The 17,922-nt window shown below is 40.5% G+C and overlaps 1 protein-coding gene across 1 annotated transcript; it reads right to left on the bottom strand.

The window, feature by feature from the left end:
• Positions 1-1,835: 1,835 nt before the first annotated feature.
• Positions 1,836-2,603, bottom strand: LOC109754652 (two-component response regulator ORR42-like). Its single transcript, XM_020313567.3, has 2 exons — positions 2,395-2,603; positions 1,836-2,286 (listed from the first exon to the last, which is right to left on the bottom strand). The coding sequence occupies exons 1-2, from the start codon at positions 2,590-2,592 to the stop codon at positions 2,107-2,109; spliced, it is 378 nt and encodes a 125-aa protein (XP_020169156.1). The 5' UTR covers positions 2,593-2,603; the 3' UTR covers positions 1,836-2,106.
• Between the last annotated feature and the right edge of the window lie 15,319 nt (positions 2,604-17,922).

Genomic DNA, 17,922 nt, shown 5'->3' with positions numbered 1-17,922 from the left:
CACCCGGAGGGAGCGACACGCCAGGTGGCGTGAATTGGAAGCTGCGACCAAGGAGGTGATCCACATCAACATGGATGCATCCGATCCAGTGGAGCCGACCGCCCCATACGCATCTGCCCCACCACCGAGAAAGAAGGTGCCATCCGCTTTGCTCGTGACCGAGTCCGTTCCGCCGTCCGAGTGGGCGGGGATTCCGGATGGCTTGGCGAAACAAGACGCATCAGAGATGGTGTACAACTCGCCGCAACTCCATTGGGTGTAGACAACCCTAGGAACCATCGGCGCCAGGTTTGCCTAGGTCATGTTTGACGAAATCGTGGCGGAGGACATGGTACATTTTTTGCCACACTTTGTATTGATTCGTTCATTTGTTGCGTATGCCATTCAATCAATTGTCATTGAATCATTTTTTTGTGTATGCCACTGAATCTTTTAGTTGCACATGACATTAGTTTATTTGTGATCATGACCATTTTAGGAGGTTATCATGACATACATGGTCAATGACGGTCAATATCCTATGCATTATGACTTGGGCGATACCTCTTTTATGTATGATGTCGGGCAAACACCAACCACTCTAAACAAAAAAAAGATGCTCAAGGCAATAGGTGTGACATTCTCAATTCATGAGATGTTTTGTTGTGTGAAGCTTGGTTGGCCACAAGTATGAACCCTATATATGGGACCAAGCAAAAGGGAAATAAGTATTGAGAAAAGATCCACAAGATTACCATCAACACAAGGAATATGTGGATTCGAGCCCTAACCACACCACCTGCAATGAGACCTCTCTCCAACATAGATGGTCGATCATCCAAGAGAGTGTGAACAAGTTTTGCTGCCACTATTCTTCCATGGTTAGCCGGAAACAAAGTGGCGTTGGAATCAAGAGTCATGTAAGGTGACTTGCTTCGTTTTAACATCATTATGCTAGCTTTGTTTGTTGCATTCTCATGAGTGATTCTTGTTTGCTAGATGAGGTCTTGCACCAACAAATCGAGGGGAAGTCATTCACTATGTGTCATTGTTGGTTGAAATTGAATGGGAAACCAAACTGGCAAAAATTCATCTATGACCTCAAGAACGACAACAAGAAGTTGAAGAAAAAATGATGGCTCAAGCTCCCAACAATCCATTGGATTGGGTGACGAAGATGAGGAAGGTGGAGGAGAGGAGGGACAAGCCACCATGCCAAAGAGGGACAACCAAGTGATGGGAAACAAGTGGGATAAAAGCAGGGTCTTGCATGACGTTGTGTCGAACAAAGTGTCTGCCATCATGGAGAAGAAGGAGGAGGAGAGGTACAAGCTCTTCTTGGATGTGAAAAAGAGAGGATAGATTGGGACCGGGAGAGGATGAACAACAAGTTACAACTTGAGAGAGAGAGAGAGAGAGAGAGAGAGAGAGAAGATAGACTTGTAGGAGCATGAGGCGTATGCCAGATGGAAGCTCGAGAAGGCAAAGACTTTCGGATCAGTTGAGCTCGAGAAAGAGAGGTTGTAGCTAGCGCATTTGATTTCATTCAAAAAGTCTTTCAATATCAATCTGCGCCGCTTTTCTAATTTCATCAAGAAAAAATCAAATATTGGTTGGCGTATCTTTAGTGATTAAATGAGCCATGTATAAATATTTATTTATGTATTTATTTCATGTTTCTAGAAAGAAATTATGTGCACGCATGCGGTATGCTTAGCTTCACAGGTGTCGTTAGTTAGACGTACCATGCCAACAAGAGAAATCCAATCCATGAAACAATTATCAAATTAATTGGGTGTCGAATAACTTGCCTCTGGAACACTTGCACATGGCACACACACACCCTGAAGCACAAATTAACGAGAAGTAATAGATTAAATTCAAAAGGTTACACATTACATTGATTCCAACTATCTCATTACTGGTAGCCTCTCTTCTTGTTCTTTTTTGCTTATCACGCCCGACCTTTAACATGACCTTGAAACTAAAATGACAACACGACAACAATATAATGCAAAACAAATTAAATCTATCAAACATTCACGGTATATCCCTCGCAAAAAATAACATTCATAGTATATGGGCTAGCTTAATTTATTCATCCATGGCTGGATCGAGCAAGCGTCACTAATTATTCTTCATGTTGATGACCTCCTGAATCATAGGCCCGAGAACCTCAAGCCTCATTGGTTTGGGCACAAAGTCATCAGCACCGGCACTCATGAAGGCCTCCATGGCGTTATCATCAGCGGACACCCCGACGATCTTCACATCGGTGGCTCCCATAGCACGGATCTTCTTGATTGCCTATATGGAGTAACATGTACAAGTGTCCGATGAGGTGACCATCCAATATATGTTATGTTCAAGCAAAAAAGGAAAAGAAAGAAACCGTAAATTAACTCAAGTACATACCTCAGGACCAGTCATTATGGGCATGTCCTTATCACACACAACAATGTCAAACTTGTTACCCTCAAGGAACATATCAACATCTTCTTTCCCATTCTTAGCCAGGATGACCTCACAGTGAAATTTGCGTAGCATGAAGGAGAGAACCATTCTGTCAACCGCAGTATCCTCAACAAGCAGTGCCTTGAGGGATGATGCCATGATCAGCTAGCTAAAGTAACTACAAACAGAATTAAATAAGGAGATTAGTTATATCTGATACACACCAAGATCAGCACACGTTTCATAGGCAACAACAGCCAGTGCAACAAATATTGGCAGTGCATGGTTTAGGCACCACCTCTAACAATCTCGATCTGTGTATGCATGGAGCCAAATTAAAAATAGTGCACCAGCAATGATGCAAAAAAAGTCAGAAGAAACAAATTAAGGAAGGAACAGATACAATCATCAGAGTACCTAGTTGTTGTTGCAAGAGGTACACTCTCTTAATTGGTAATCTACCCCTTTATGAAATGCTTCACCAGAAATAACATAAGGATACAAAAGTCAAAAAAATACAACCCAAAATGTTTTTTGGCCAAAATAGATGCCTATACATGGCTGCCAACAACAACCAGAAAGTGTGCTGCATGGACGATCAAAATGAACAATCTCGATCGATCTTTTAGGCATGCATGCAGAGAAAACTACTCCATCCGTTCCTAAATATAGGTCTTTCTACAGATTTCAACAAATGACTACATACGGAGCAAAATGAATGAATCTACACTCTAAAATATGTCTATATACATCCGTATGTGATAGTTCATTTGAAATCTCTATAAAGACTTATATTTTGGAACGGAGGGAGTAGTGGAAGATGCACGACAAGACAGAGATGGAGGACAGTGGGTATGAACCTTTGAGCTTATGACTGAAACTACTACGCGTTGCTCTTGCTTGCTGCTTGGGGCTTTGGTGGTGTTGTGTGGCTTGTACCCGGCCAAGGTACAGGGGTATTTATAGGGGTGGCTACTGAAACTACTACGCGTTGCTCTTGCTTGCTGCTTGGGGCTTTGGTGGTGTTGTGTGGCTTGTACCCGGCCAAGGTACAGGGGTATTTATAGGGGTGGCCGGTCGATCTCGGCCGTCCACCCGTAATCGGGTTGCTTCACACATGCAAGTATCCATGTTGCACCGCTTTCTAACTCCACCAGGAAAATCAAATATTTCGCTGGCTGGCGTATCTTTTGTGTTTAAATGATATATGGAGTATCAAAGTATTTTCATGTTTCCGGAAAGAACTTACTACAGCAGAGTATATATGGCGTCAAAGCTTGTCGATTATGGCGCGTATATCTGCCTCGATCACAGCTAGCGTATATACGAGTATATCTGTCTCGATCGCCGCGTATATAGCTGAATCCCACAGCATGATTAAAATTAATTAATTCCTTGTTTAATTTGCAATCAGCGATGTGCGAGTGGCAGTTCATCCCGAGATCAAATAGATCGTGGCAATTAATTCTTGGTTTCATTATGAAAATAGACGTATTATGAACACGCCAAGATATATAAAGATCCATAATGTATATACTCCGTAGTATACTACAGTGTATTCCAGCTAGTGTATATACGTAGTATATCTGTCTCCATCCCAGAACATGATTAAAATTAATGTTTTTGTTTAATTTGCAATCTGCGATGTGCGGGTGCTAGTTCATCTCGAGAATAAATATGTCGAGGCAATTAATTCTTGATTTCATTATGGCAGGAAAAAGCAGACGTATTTTGGACGTGCCAAGATATATAGAGATCCAGACCATATATTGCGTACTATAGTGTATTCTTTTTTTTTTGAGCATCAGTACAGACACAAGCGCTCATATACACGCGCATACACTCATCCCTATGAACGTACACACACACACCCTATCCCTATGAGCACCTCCGAGAGACTGAGCCAGCATATCATCTTGAGATTTACGAAGTCACCGTAGGCGCCTCGTCGTCGACGGGAACGTCTCCTCCCACTAAAGCGCATCGCCGGAAATCCTGAAATAAATTCAGGAATAATGCGAGCATCATGATTTGAACCCTGGTGGGTTGGGGATACCACTGTCCACCTAACCAACTCAACCACTGGTTGATTCGCTTCTACAGTGTATTCTACCTAGCGTATATATGGAGTATATATGTCTCGATCCCAGAACATGACTACAGTTAATTTCTTTGTTTAATTTGCATTCAGCGATGGGCGGGTGGCAGTTCATGTCGACATCAAATAGATCATGGCAATTAATTCTTGGTTTCATTATGGTTGGAAAAAGAACAAATGTATTTTGAACGTGCCAATATATATAGAGATCTAGACCTTATATTGCACACTGCAGTGTATTCCAGCTAGCGTATATACGGAGTATATTTGTCTCGGTACCAAAACATGATTTAAATTAATTTCTGTGTTTAATTTGCAATCAACAATGTGCGGGTGACAGTTCATCTTGAGATCAAATAGTTCGTGACGATTAATTCTTAGTTTCATTATGGCAAGAAAAAACAGACATATTTTGAATATGCCAAGATATACAGAGAATTAATTAGTTAATGTAAGATCTATATTTATATATATACCTTAATTTTTTTACTAATGAACCAAGGTGTGTTTCTTCGATTAATTCATCCGTTCACTTCTGATTTTTTTTTCCAAGGTGGTAACAATTTTTTGTGTGTTCGTCTGCTAGAAAAGACAAAAACGGTTTTTCAGAATTCTGTATGTGGGCCGCGCGTGCTATGGCGCAGCTAAGCCAGCCCACTATTTTCCTGCCCACGTAGCTTGGAAAGCCATATTTGCCGCATGTGCCGGCAAATAGTCGCAGCCTCCCACAGGGTGCCTAAGATTGGGCTGGCCCATTTTCCTTTCTTGTTTTTTCTGTTTCTTTTTTCATTTTTTTGTTCCTTTCTCTTTTTCTTTCATGTTCCTTTTTTCTTTTCTTTTCCAAGTATATTTTTCTGATTTAGCTTTTTTGTAAATTCGAATTTTTCAAAAGACTTTCGGAATTTCAATTTTTGTTATACTTTTTGAAAAGTGTTCAGAATTTCAAATTTTTGTTCCTGTTTTGAAAACTGTTCGGAACCTTTAAACTTTTGTTCTCATTCCAAAATTTGTTCATTTTAGAAAAAATCCCATTTTCAAAAAAATGTTTGTGTTTTCTAAAATAGTTCGAGTTGAAAATGATGCATTTTTTAAATGTTCCAAATTAAAAAAAACTTATTTTAGTGAAATGTTCATAAATTCAAGGGAAAAGTATTTTAAATAGTCCCACATTGCTTCTTTACATACGGTCCTACAAATTTATATACATGTTCGAATATGCCTATACTAATAACTGGATGAAGGATGGATGGATTAACTTGGATGAAGGATAGATGGATTGGTATGTGAGCTAGCTGGAATAGGACCCTGGATCTCTTAAACTAAAAAAAAGGTTCCCAACTTTCCAAAAAAAATGTGTTTTTCCAAAATTGATCGAGATTTTCAAAAAAAGATAGCAAAAAAATGCTCCAAATTTGAAAACTATTCTTATTTTAGTGAAACATTCACAAATACAAAATAATGTCCACGTTAAAAAAATACACATTTTGTAATACTGTTCTGAATATTAAAAACATGTTCCCGTTTCAAAAATTGTTCACGAATTCAAAAAATGTTTGTGTTTTTATAAAAGGTTCGTGTTTTCAAAAAATGTTTGTGAATTTTAAAAAATGTTCCTGTTAAAAAAATGTGTTTTCCTAAAATGTACGGAATTTTCAAAAAATTGTTCCCATTTTTTAAAATAGTTCGAGATTTAAAAAAAATTCATCTTCCCACGAATATTTGGCAATTCATAATAATAATTATTTTTTGAATATAAGTAAACAAAAAAATCGATTCTAACATTGTACTAGTATATTCTTAAATATTTGTGTTGGTCATTAGTTAGCAGGACGTGTTTGTTTGGTGGCTGGCAACACTTTGTAAGGTCTTTGAGGTTGTGAGTTTGATCCTTGAACTTAACTTTTTTGGATTTTTACTCGTGCCTTAGCCGGCCTAACTATTTGGGAAATAAGGCAACAATATTTTAAAGAGTCTCACATTGCTCCTTTACCATACAATCATACCAATTTATATACGTGTGTGAAACTACATGTAGTAGGCTAGATGAAGGATGGATGAATTAAGCTGGACGAAGGATGGATGGTACATGAGCTAGCTGGAAAAAGACCTTAAATTTAAGAAAAAATAACTCTAGTACATGAGCCAGATGGATAGATTGTTACGTGAATTATCTACAGAAGGACTATGAGCTAGATGCATGAAAAAGATAAGACCTGGCTCACTTTCACATTATGGAACTTCACACCTTAAATCACGTCGATCAATGAATCAAAAAATAGCGGAGTAGAATTAATTCCGCTTGTACTATATCTGTGACTTGTACATGGAAAAGAGAAGACCCGCCTCACTTTCATATTATGGAACTTCATACCTTAAAATCCCCTCGAATGAATGAAAAAATAGACTGAATAATTCGTGGGCCTTCTCTGGCGTGCGATGACCTAACAAAACCCTTAAGTCCCCTCGATCATGAACCAAAAAATAGCGGATTGATTACTTCACACGCGGCGAAACCCAGAACCTAAATGTTCCTTCTCGGCATGCACACATGGTTTTGCTTGGAGAAAGCACAAGTGCTCCCTGGGTGGTTTTGGTAATTAATGTCAACATATCTCTGGTTGGACTAATGTTTTTGTCTAGAATATTTCAGACAAGTTCAACAGATGGAGTGGCGTGGACAAAAGGATGTGGAACCCCTTCAAGATGCTAAGGACAAAGGATTGGCTCAAGACTCTACATTTTACTTTTAGTGATCCAAGATCACATTGAGTCCATAGAAAAAGCCAATACTATTAAAAGGGGATGAGGTGTTGCTTAATGGCTTGCTTGCTCAAGATGCTTAGTGATATGCTCCAACAGCCCTCAACCACTTTCTCATATCTACATATGTCCCAAACCAAAAGTCAAACTCGGCCCCACTGAATGTTCTATCCGGCGCCATCGAGTTCACTTTACATAGCCACTGCCAGAAACCCTGGTCAATCCGGTCTCACCGATGGGATCCCGGTCTCACCGAGATGGGATTGCAAACTCTCTGGTTCCTATTGCAATAAATTCGGTCTTACCGAGATTTGTAATCGGTCTCACCGAGTTTGCTTGACCAACTCTCTGGTTAGCTCATTACCAAAATCGGTCCCACCTAGTTGTGTAATCGGTCAAACCGAGATGAGGTTTTACCCTAGCACATCGGTCCCACCGAGTTGGTCATATCGGTCCCACCAAAATGCCTAACGGTCACATTATGAACTAAATCGGTCCGACCAAGTTTTCTGATTCGGTCCCACCGAGTTTGGTGAATTGTGTGTAACGGTTAGATTTTGTGTGGAGGCTATATATACCCCTCCGCCCACTCTTCATTCGTGGGGACAGCCATCAGAACATGCCTACACTTCCAACATACATTTTCTGAGAGAGAACCACCTACTCATGTGTTGAGGTCAAGATATTCCATTTCAACCACATAAATCTTGATCTCTAGCCTTCTCCAACTTGCTTTCCACTCAAATCATCTTTCCACCAAATCCAAACCTGTGAGAGAGAGTTGAGTGTTGGGGAGACTATCATTTGAAGCACAAGAGCAAGGAGCTCATCATCAACACACCATCTATTACCTTTTGGAGAGTGGTGTCTCCTAGATTGGTTAGGTGTCACTTGGGAGCCTCCGTCAAGATTGTGGAGTTGAACCAAGGAGTTTGTACGGGCAAGGAGATCGCCTACTTCGTGAAGGTCTACCCTAGTGAGGCAAGTCCTTCGTGGGCGATGGCCATGGTGGGATAGACAAGGTTGCTTCTTCGTGGACCCTTCGTGGGTGGAGCCCTCCGTGGACTCGCGCAACCGTTACCCTTCGTGGGTTGAAGTCTCCATCAACGTGGATGTACGATAGCACCACCTATCGGAACCACGCCAAAAATCTCCGTGTCTCCAATTGCGCTTGCACACTCCAATCCCATCCCTTTACATTCTTGCAAATTGCATGCCTTACTTTCCGCTGCTCATATACTCTTGTCATGCTTGCTTGATATGTATTGTGAATGTTTAAACTTGTGCTAAAACTCCACCTTAGCTTGAAGAAATTAAAAACTGCAACTTTTCTTTGCTAAGAGTCTATTCACCCCTCTCTAGACACCTCTTCTCGATCCTTTCAATTGGTATCAGAGCATTGGTCTCCATTGCTTTGGTTTAAACACCTTTGGAGGAAGATGGATGAGTCTACGTTGGGGAGTCTTAGACGTAGAGTGCCTATACTTGATGGAGAGTACTTTCATGAGTGGAAAAATGAGATGCTTGTGATTTTCAATGAATATCATTTAAGCAAGTATATTACTAGCCCTTGTGCACCTCATGTTGATCCTTTGCATCCTACCCTTGATGAGTCTATTGACATGATTCGCAACCTTAGAACTGTCAATCTTATCACTAGAGGTTTGCCTAGAAACTTGATTGGATGTTTGCCTACTCTTGATTGTGCTTACACTATATGGAGATTTCTTGAGGAACGATTCCCAAATTATTCCTTGAAAAATCTAGATGAGATTCTTCATAAGTCTATTGCCTTGAATAGGATGAGTACTAATGATCCTAAGTATGGTGATTGTTTGTTTGAGCTTCGTGATCTTATGCGTGCCAAAGGAGATGTTGGAATCATTAGCAATATCATTTCCGAAGTCATTAGAATCCATAGAGATGAACATTGTTACGGTCATAATTCTAATGAATCACTCTCTCTAGGAATTGAACCATCACAAGACGATGTTGAACATGGATACTATGATGAGGATGATGATAGTGACTTCGATCTCGATGAGTCTATGAGACACTTTGGTCTTATGGCTAATCTTCGTGGCTACATGGCTGGAGGAAAGGAATGGGTCCTTGATAGTGGATGTACCGATCATATGACCGGAGATAAGGATATGTTTCGTGAGCTTGCTGAAAACAACGACCCTCGAAAGTATGTCACTTTTGGTGATAACTCAAAGGGTAAGGTGGTTGGCCTTGGTAAGGTGGCCATCTCACATGATAGCTCCATACAAAATGTTATGCTCGTTGAATCTCTTGGCTACAATTTACTTTCCGTATCTAGACTTGCTGATTTTGGCTTCAATGTCCTATTTACTGAAGTAGATTGCCAAGTGTTTCGTAGAGATAACCATAACATGGTCTTTACCGGTATACGTAGAGGTGATCTATGCATTGTTGATTTCACTAAAAAGGCTCAACCTAGAACTTGCTTTATTGCTAAATCTTCTAAAGGTTGGTTGTGGCATAGAAGGTTAGGTCATGTGGGCATGCGAAATCTTGATAAGCTTATTAAAGGTAATCATATCCTTGGAGTGAAAGATGTTATATTTGACAAGGATAGATTGTGTCGTGCTTGTCAAGCAGGAAAACAAGTTGGAGGAAGTCACACCGTGAAGAACATTATGACCACGAGAAGACCGCTCGAGCTACTTCATATGGATCTCTTCGGTCCCAATGCCTACAAGAGTCTCAGTGGAAACTCATTTGGTTTAGTTATAGTCGATGATTATTCAAGATTTACGTGGGTGTTCTTTCTTGATGATAAATTGCAGGTCCAAAGGATCTTCAAGAACTTCGCTAGGAAGGCCCAAAATCATTTTGAAGTGAAGATCAAGAAGGTTCGGAGCGACAACGGAACGGAGTTCAAGAACACGAATGTGGATACCTTTCTTGACGAAGAAGGGATTTCACATGAGTTCTCGGCTACGTACACACCTCAACAAAATGGAGTCGTTGAGAGGAAGAACCGAACTCTTATTGAGATGGCGAGAATGATGTTTGATGAGTACAAGACTCCAAAACACTTTTGGCCGGAAGCAGTTGAGACGGCTTGTCATGCAACAAATCGCTTGTATCTTCACAAGCTACTCGGCAGGACGGCATACGAGCTCCTCACCGGTAACAAACCCCAAGTTGGATACTTTCGAGTATTCGGCTCAAAGTGTTACATTCTTGATAAGCATCGTCGTTCTAAATTTGCTCCTAAGTCTCATGAAGGTTTCCTACTTGGTTATGGCTCAAACTCTCACACTTACCGTGTCTACAATAATTTCACCCGAAAGGTTGAAGAGACGGTAGATGTGAAGTTTGATGAATCTAATGGCTCGCAAGTAGAGCAATTGCCAATTGATGTAGGAGACAAAGACCCCTCGGAAGCAATTCAAGACTTGTATATTGGCAAGATCCGTCCAACGGAAGTGAAGGAGAGTACCTCGTCTGTCCAAGTGGAAGCTTCTACCTCACGACAAGGTGAACCAAGAGTTGACATGGAAGCATCCACAAGTGGGACACACCAAGATGAAGAAAACGAGGAAGTGCATCAAGATGAACCTCATCAACCCCTTCTCCACCACGACGAGAGAACGACAACGTCAACAATGAAGAAGGCCAAGAAGAAGGACAAGATGATGAAGAAGATGTTCCACCCCGACCCAAGCAAAAGCTCTCACGAGTTCGAGCAAGAGTCTCAAGAGACCATCCCGTCGAACAAATCTTCAATGATATTCAAACCGGGAGAATCACTCACTCTAAAACTCGTTTTGGCTAATTTTTGTGAACATTATTCATTCATCTCTAGCATTGAACCTATGAAGGTCAAAGAAGCATTGGAAGATCCGGATTGGATAAATGCCATGCATGAAGAGCTACACAACTTTGAGAGAAACCAAGTGTGGACATTGGTCGAGAAGCCCGACAACAACCACAACATCATCGGTACCAAATGGGTGTTTCGCAACAAGCAAGACGAAGATGGACAAGTCGTTCGCAACAAAGCACGTCTCGTCGCCCAAGGCTACACTCAAGTCGAAGGTATGGACTGTGGTGAGACATATGCCCCCGTTGCTAGACTTGAGTCCATCCGCATCTTACTTGCCTATGCTAATCACCATGATATCACCTTGTACCAAATGGATATTAAAAGTGCTTTTTTAAATGGTGAAATCGAGGAGGAAGTTTATGTTAAGCAACCTCCCAGCTTTGTCAATCCTAAGCAACCTAATCATGTCTACAAACTTCACAAAGCTCTTTATGGTCTTAAACAAGCTCCTAGAGCGTGGTACAAATGCTTGACCAAGTTCCTTATTGAGAAAGGCTTTGAGATTGGAAAGATAGATTCTACTCTTTTTACTAAAAGGGTTAATGGTGAATTATTTGTGTGCCAAATTTATGTTGATGATATCATTTTTGGTTCGACTAACCCTCATTTTAGTGAAAAGTTTGGGAAGCTAATGTCGAAGAAGTTTGAGATGTCTATGATGAGTGAACTCAAGTTCTTTCTTGGTTTGCAAATCAAGCAAACTAAGGAAGGCATCTTTGTCTCTCAAACAAAGTACACCAAGGACTTATTCAAGAAGTTCAACATGCAAGAAAGCAAAGGTATGAAAACACCCATGCCTACTAGTGGACATCTTGACTTGACCAAGGATGGCAAATCGGTTGACCAAAAGGTTTACCGATCTATGATTGGTCCATTGTTATATCTATGTGCCTCCCGTCCCGATATTATGCTAAGTGTGTGCATGTGTGCACGATATCAAGCGGCCCCCAAAGAATGTCATCTTAAGGCTGTGAAAAGGATAGTGAGATACTTAATACATACACCAAATTTTGGCATTTGGTATCCTAAGAGGTATTCTTTTGATCTTGTTGGCTACTCCAACTCGGACTATGCGGGTGACAAGGTTGATACAAAGTCCACTTCGGGTACTTGTCAATTTCTTGGTAGATCTCTTGTGTCTTGGTCCTCCAAGAAATAAAACTCGGTATCCTTATCCACCGCCGAAGCGGAATACATTGCCGTCGGTTCATGTTGTGCTCAGTTACTTTGGATGACCCAAACTCTTAAGGATTATGGGATCAATGTGAAACATGTTCCATTGCTTTGTGACAATGAGAGTGCTATTAAGATTGCTCATAATCCCGTGCAACATTCCCGAACTAAGCATATTGAAGTTCGTCATCATTTCATTCGAGATCATGTTGCTAAAGGGGATATTGATCTTAAGCATGTTCATACCGATAAGCAATTGACGAATATATTCACTAAACCGCTTGATGAGAAAGTATTTGCCGTTTGAGAGGTGAATTGAACATCATTGATGCTTCAAACTTGGAGTAGAAACTCCATTTGGATACATGCAAGGCATGAGCCTATGACTAATCCTTGACTTTTCTCTTATGATCAAGTGTCTTGGATATATTTGTACCCTTGCATGCTATCTAACCCTTGTAGGAACTTGGATGGATCTAAATCCATGGGATTGCAACTCACTCACATCTTGAGCAATCTCTACATCACCAAGTCTCTACACCATGGTGGTTGAAGACAAGGAAGCTTGAAACCCCTCAATATATCCTTTGACAAATTCTATATATCAAATTTCATTTGGTATCAAATTTCATGATTGTCATTTTGGATACACAAGTGCTCTTCCTTGCAAGACTAACCCATGTAGGTAGATGAACACAAACTACAAAGAGGTGCTCCAAACCAATGATGCGCTACATCAACCTTGAGCATCCCACACAAGTTCAACTACATGACCAAGTTCAACACCACCACCCAAGGTATGATATTCCATCTTAGAGAAGCTTTGTCCCAAGCCATGGGTCAAAGCAGCTCAACAAGATGCGAATACACCAAAATGCTTAAACGAAAAATGGTAATCCAATTTTGAGCTTAAACGATGAGTATGACCTACGATCAAGTGTTCTCACTTGACTCCTCAGTCAATATACTCTAACAACTCGGTGTCACCGACTCCACTGCAGAGAAGACAATTGCCACTTGTTCCTGCATTTTTGTTCCATCTCCACTTGATGATTCTTGTCCTCTACCAGCATCAGATTCTATATGCTGCTTTGCTCTGTGACTCAAGGACCAAACTTATTTTGACTCACACTCCAGAAGATTCCTTCTTGGAAATTGATGTCAAAGGGGGAGAGAGAGATCACATCAAAGCTTAATTACTTCAAAAGGGAGAGAGAGTACTTCAACAGGGGGAGAGAAGTAATCACATCAAAGGCCCAGATGCTTGGTATTCTAGAGGAGAGAAGTCACATGTCTTTGAGAGGGGAAAGACATGTTTATATTATGTTTCTGTGATCTGATCTGTTTTTGCTTTGATTTTTCTTCGTTATTTTCTCCCATTATCCAATATAAGATTCAGGGGGAGAAAGACTGCTAGGGAAGAAAATCTTTAAATTCATTGCATATCTTTTACCTTTGGGGACATGTCTATATCCAATAGAGTACCTTGTACTCACTCTCTACATGTCATCCCAGTCTTGGTACTCTTGTGGCTCTTTTGTTTGCTCTGTCTAGTAGTTATATCTGTGTTATCTAACCTTGTTTACTCAGGTTCATCTCTTCCTAAGCCAGCTCAAGACCACAAAGTAAGTATATGCATCACACTCATGTGCATGAAGATCTCTTGCTAATGTACATATTGTTTGCAAGTAGGAATCATGAACATGAAGTTACACTTCATATATTCATATCATTGCTCTGATGCATATAGCCAAGATACATGTAACACATTGCTTGCTCTGTCATGTCTATGCATTCACATGCTCTTACATTCCTTATTTACATGACTGCATACATGTAGGGGAGCCTATGCATTTTACATGTCTTTCCAAAGCTTTACTTGCTATTCTCTATATATTTATCTAAAGCTTTGATGTATGCTGTCATCAATTACCAAAAAGGGGGAGATTGAAAGCACAAGTGCTCCTTGGGTGGTTTTGGTAATTAATGTCAACATATCTCTGGTTGGACTAATATTTCTATCTAGAATATTTCAGACAAGTTCAACAGATGGAGTGGCGTGGACAAGAGGATGTCGAACCCCTTCAAGATGCTAAGGACAAAGGATTGGCTCAAGCTCAAAAGCTCAAGACTCTACATTTTACTTTTAGTGATCCAAGATCACATTGAGTCCATAGGAAAAGCCAATACTATTAAAAGGGGATGGGGTGTTGCTTAATGGCTTGCTTGCTCAAGATGCTTAGTGATATGCTCCAACAGACCTCAACCACTTTCTCATATCCACATATGTCCCAAACCAAAATTCAAACTCGGCCCCACCGAAATGTTCTATCCGGCGCCACCGAGTTCACTTGACATAGCCACTGCCAGAAACCCTAGTCAATTCGGTCTCACCGATGGGATCCCGGTCTCACCGAGATGGCTTGCAAACTCTCTGGTTCCTATTGCAATAAATTCGGTCTTACCGAGATTTGTAATCGGTCTCATCGAGTTTGCTTGACCAACTCTCTGGTTAGCTCATTACCAAAATCAGTCCCACCGAGTTTGTGTAATCGGTCAAACCGAGATGAGGTTTTACCCTAACCCTAACACATCGGTCCCACCGAGTTGGTCATATCGGTCCCACCGAACTGCCTAACGGTCACATTATGAACTAAATCGGTCCGACCGAGTTTTCTGATTCGGCCCCACCGAGTTTGGTGAATTGTGTGTAACGGTTAGATTTTGTGTGGAGGCTATATATACCCCTCCGCCCACTCTTCATTCGTGGGGAGAGCCATCAGAACATGCCTACACTTCCAGCATATATTTTCTGAGAGAGAACCACCTACTCATGTGTTGAGGTCAAGATATTCCATTCCAACCACATAAATCTTGATCTCTAGCCTTCTCCAACTTACTTTCCACTCAAATCATCTTTCCACCAAATCCAAACCCGTGAGAGAGAGTTGAGTGTTGGGGAGACTATCATTTGAAGCACAAGAGCAAGGAGTTCATCATCAACACACCATCTATTACCTTTTGAAGAGTGGTGTCTCCTAGATTGGTTAGGTGTCACTTGGGAGCCTCCGTCAAGATTGTGGAGTTGAACCAAGGAGTTTGTACGGGCAAGGAGATCGCCTACTTCGTGGAGATCTACCCTAGTGAGGCAAGTCCTTCGTGGGCGATGGCCATGGTGGGAGATAAGGTTGCTTCTTCGTGGACCCTTCGTGGGTGGAGCCCTCCGCGGACTCGCGCAACCGTTATCCTTCGTGGGTTGAAGTCTCCATCAACGTGGATGTACGATAGCACCACCTATCGGAACCACGCCAAAAATCTCCGTGTCTCCAATTGCGTTTGCACACTCCAATCCCATCCCTTTACAGTCTCGCAAATTGCATGCCTTACTTTCCGCTGCTCATATACTCTTGTCATGCTTGCTTGATATGTATTGTGAATGTTTAAACTTGTGCTAAAACTCCACCTTAGCTTGAAGAAATTAAAAACTGCAACTTTTCTTTGCTAAGAGTCTATTCACCCCCCCTCTAGACACCTCCTGTCGATCCTTTCATTTGGACAGATAATTCTCACTAAATTTGAATGCACACTATTGTTTTCTGTTTTTTATGGTATATATGCATGCATGATTTGGACCATTTTTTGGCGGGGATTTTTGGACCAAATTTTGTATGTATGGCGGTCCGTTGCTTTCTCAGAAAATTATGTGTTCCATCAAGAATTAATTAGTTTTAACTATTGTGGACAATATGAGGTTTTTATAAATAAATCTATAAACCGCTACAAAGCTGGATGCACATGTGAGCACCTCATTTTCCCCTCATTGTAATCACGAAAGAAAATGTTTAAGCAGTAATAATGCTCTTATTGGAGTTCTATATTATATATCTAATATAGAATATTTTAGGAAACTGAAACACAAGTATATAAACTAACTTCCACAAATAAACTTATATATCTAATATAGAATATTTTAGGAAACTGAAACACAAGTATATAAACTAACTTCCACAAATAAACTTATATATCTAATATAGAATATTTTAGGAAACTGAAACACAAGTATATAAACTAACTTCCACAAATAAACTTGTCACATGGATTTTTTGTCTCTCATGCACACCGCACCCTTAAGCCCTTGCTACAGGCATCACCGTACGCGGTGTCACGCCCTAAATCAACCAGTTTTGATAAGCTTCTAGAAGCTTCCGACCAGTTTTATTTCATTTGTTTTTCATTTTCATTTTCTTTTAATTCAAATTTGCAAAAACTTAATTTAATAGTTTTTCATTTTAAATTAGTTTTTTTCTAAAATTCTCAAACCTTTTTAATTTCGCATTTTTTTTCAAATTTGCAAACTATTTCCCTTTTTTTTGTCATTTTCCAAATTTATGAACTTTTTCATATTTATGAACCTTTTCGACTTCAGGATTTCTCAAACTTCATGGACTTATTTTCAAATTCGTGAACTTTGTTCAAGTCCACAAACCTTTTCACATTTAAGATCTTTTTTCAAGTTTATGATTTTTTTTTCATATTCCTATATTTTCAAAAGAAATGGACAACAACCAACGTTTGATAGTCAACTAGTCAACCGGTCAATCAAGCAAACAAAGTGCCAAAGCGTCCAAGCTACTCACGTTGTTGGGTTGGCCCATGCCAGGGGGGTGAGCATGAGCGATGGATTGGCTGCTCGGCATTGACGCGCCGACTAGGAGGTTTCACATCTTAGTCCTTGTCTTATTTCTTGATCTTAGATCATTAAGCGGATGGTCCTAAGCAGGGGTGAATATAGGCCTAGGGCGAATGGAGCTTCAACCCTAGCCCTTTGGACAAAAGTCCCAAAGAGACAGTATCTTTTTGTATAAGCCTAAGCATAGTAAGATTTACGGCTAGTTCTTTTGGCGATTTAAAAGATAAGCTATTTTCTTCCTAGCTTATTCCATAAGCCTCCTCTCTTATTCACTAGGGCTTATAAAACTAGTTATGAGATGACTAGTTCATAAGCCTCAAAAATTTAGGCGGCGACTTATTTTTTAAACTGGGGAGAGGCGGCTTATTTTTCAAGCCGCCAAAAGAACTGGCCTTTGGGCTATGTCGTGTGTGCTCTATTGATGGCTCTATCCCAATAGTATAATATTTTGTTCCTCTCGAGCATCATATGAGTGGTTTTAAGCAAGTACAAATATGGACTCAAGGCAACCGGGGCTTCTACTCCAGCCTAGGAAAAGTAAAAAATATGGGTATATCTTATAATAAAAATTATAAAGTATAGCCCAACATGAGACTTGCTATAGGGTTGGCTCTACCACTCCTGCCTCATCCTGATAGTGTTAACATATTCTCTAGCCAAGGTATGGAGTGATTGATGACGATGCATAGCTTTTAGGATTTTTTTGGAAACTTACATCATTAGATATTCTCCACGGTATTCATTGAGCACCAATTCCAAAGGGTTCGGTGCCTTCTTTCTTCCTAAATATCTGACCCTTTCTTTCTAGATCTTAGATCACTCAGCGAAGGTCATCGTGAGAGATGCCACAGCCCACCTACTTGAGGTGGCGAGTAAAGATTGATTGGTAGAATGTTCGGCGAAGCAAGC

This window comes from Aegilops tauschii, chromosome 1 (genome assembly GCF_002575655.3).
Source record: "Aegilops tauschii subsp. strangulata cultivar AL8/78 chromosome 1, Aet v6.0, whole genome shotgun sequence".
NCBI lineage: Eukaryota > Viridiplantae > Streptophyta > Magnoliopsida > Poales > Poaceae > Aegilops > Aegilops tauschii.
The sequence above is the reverse complement of the archived record's forward strand: the minus strand, read 5'-3'. Positions and strand labels throughout refer to the sequence as shown.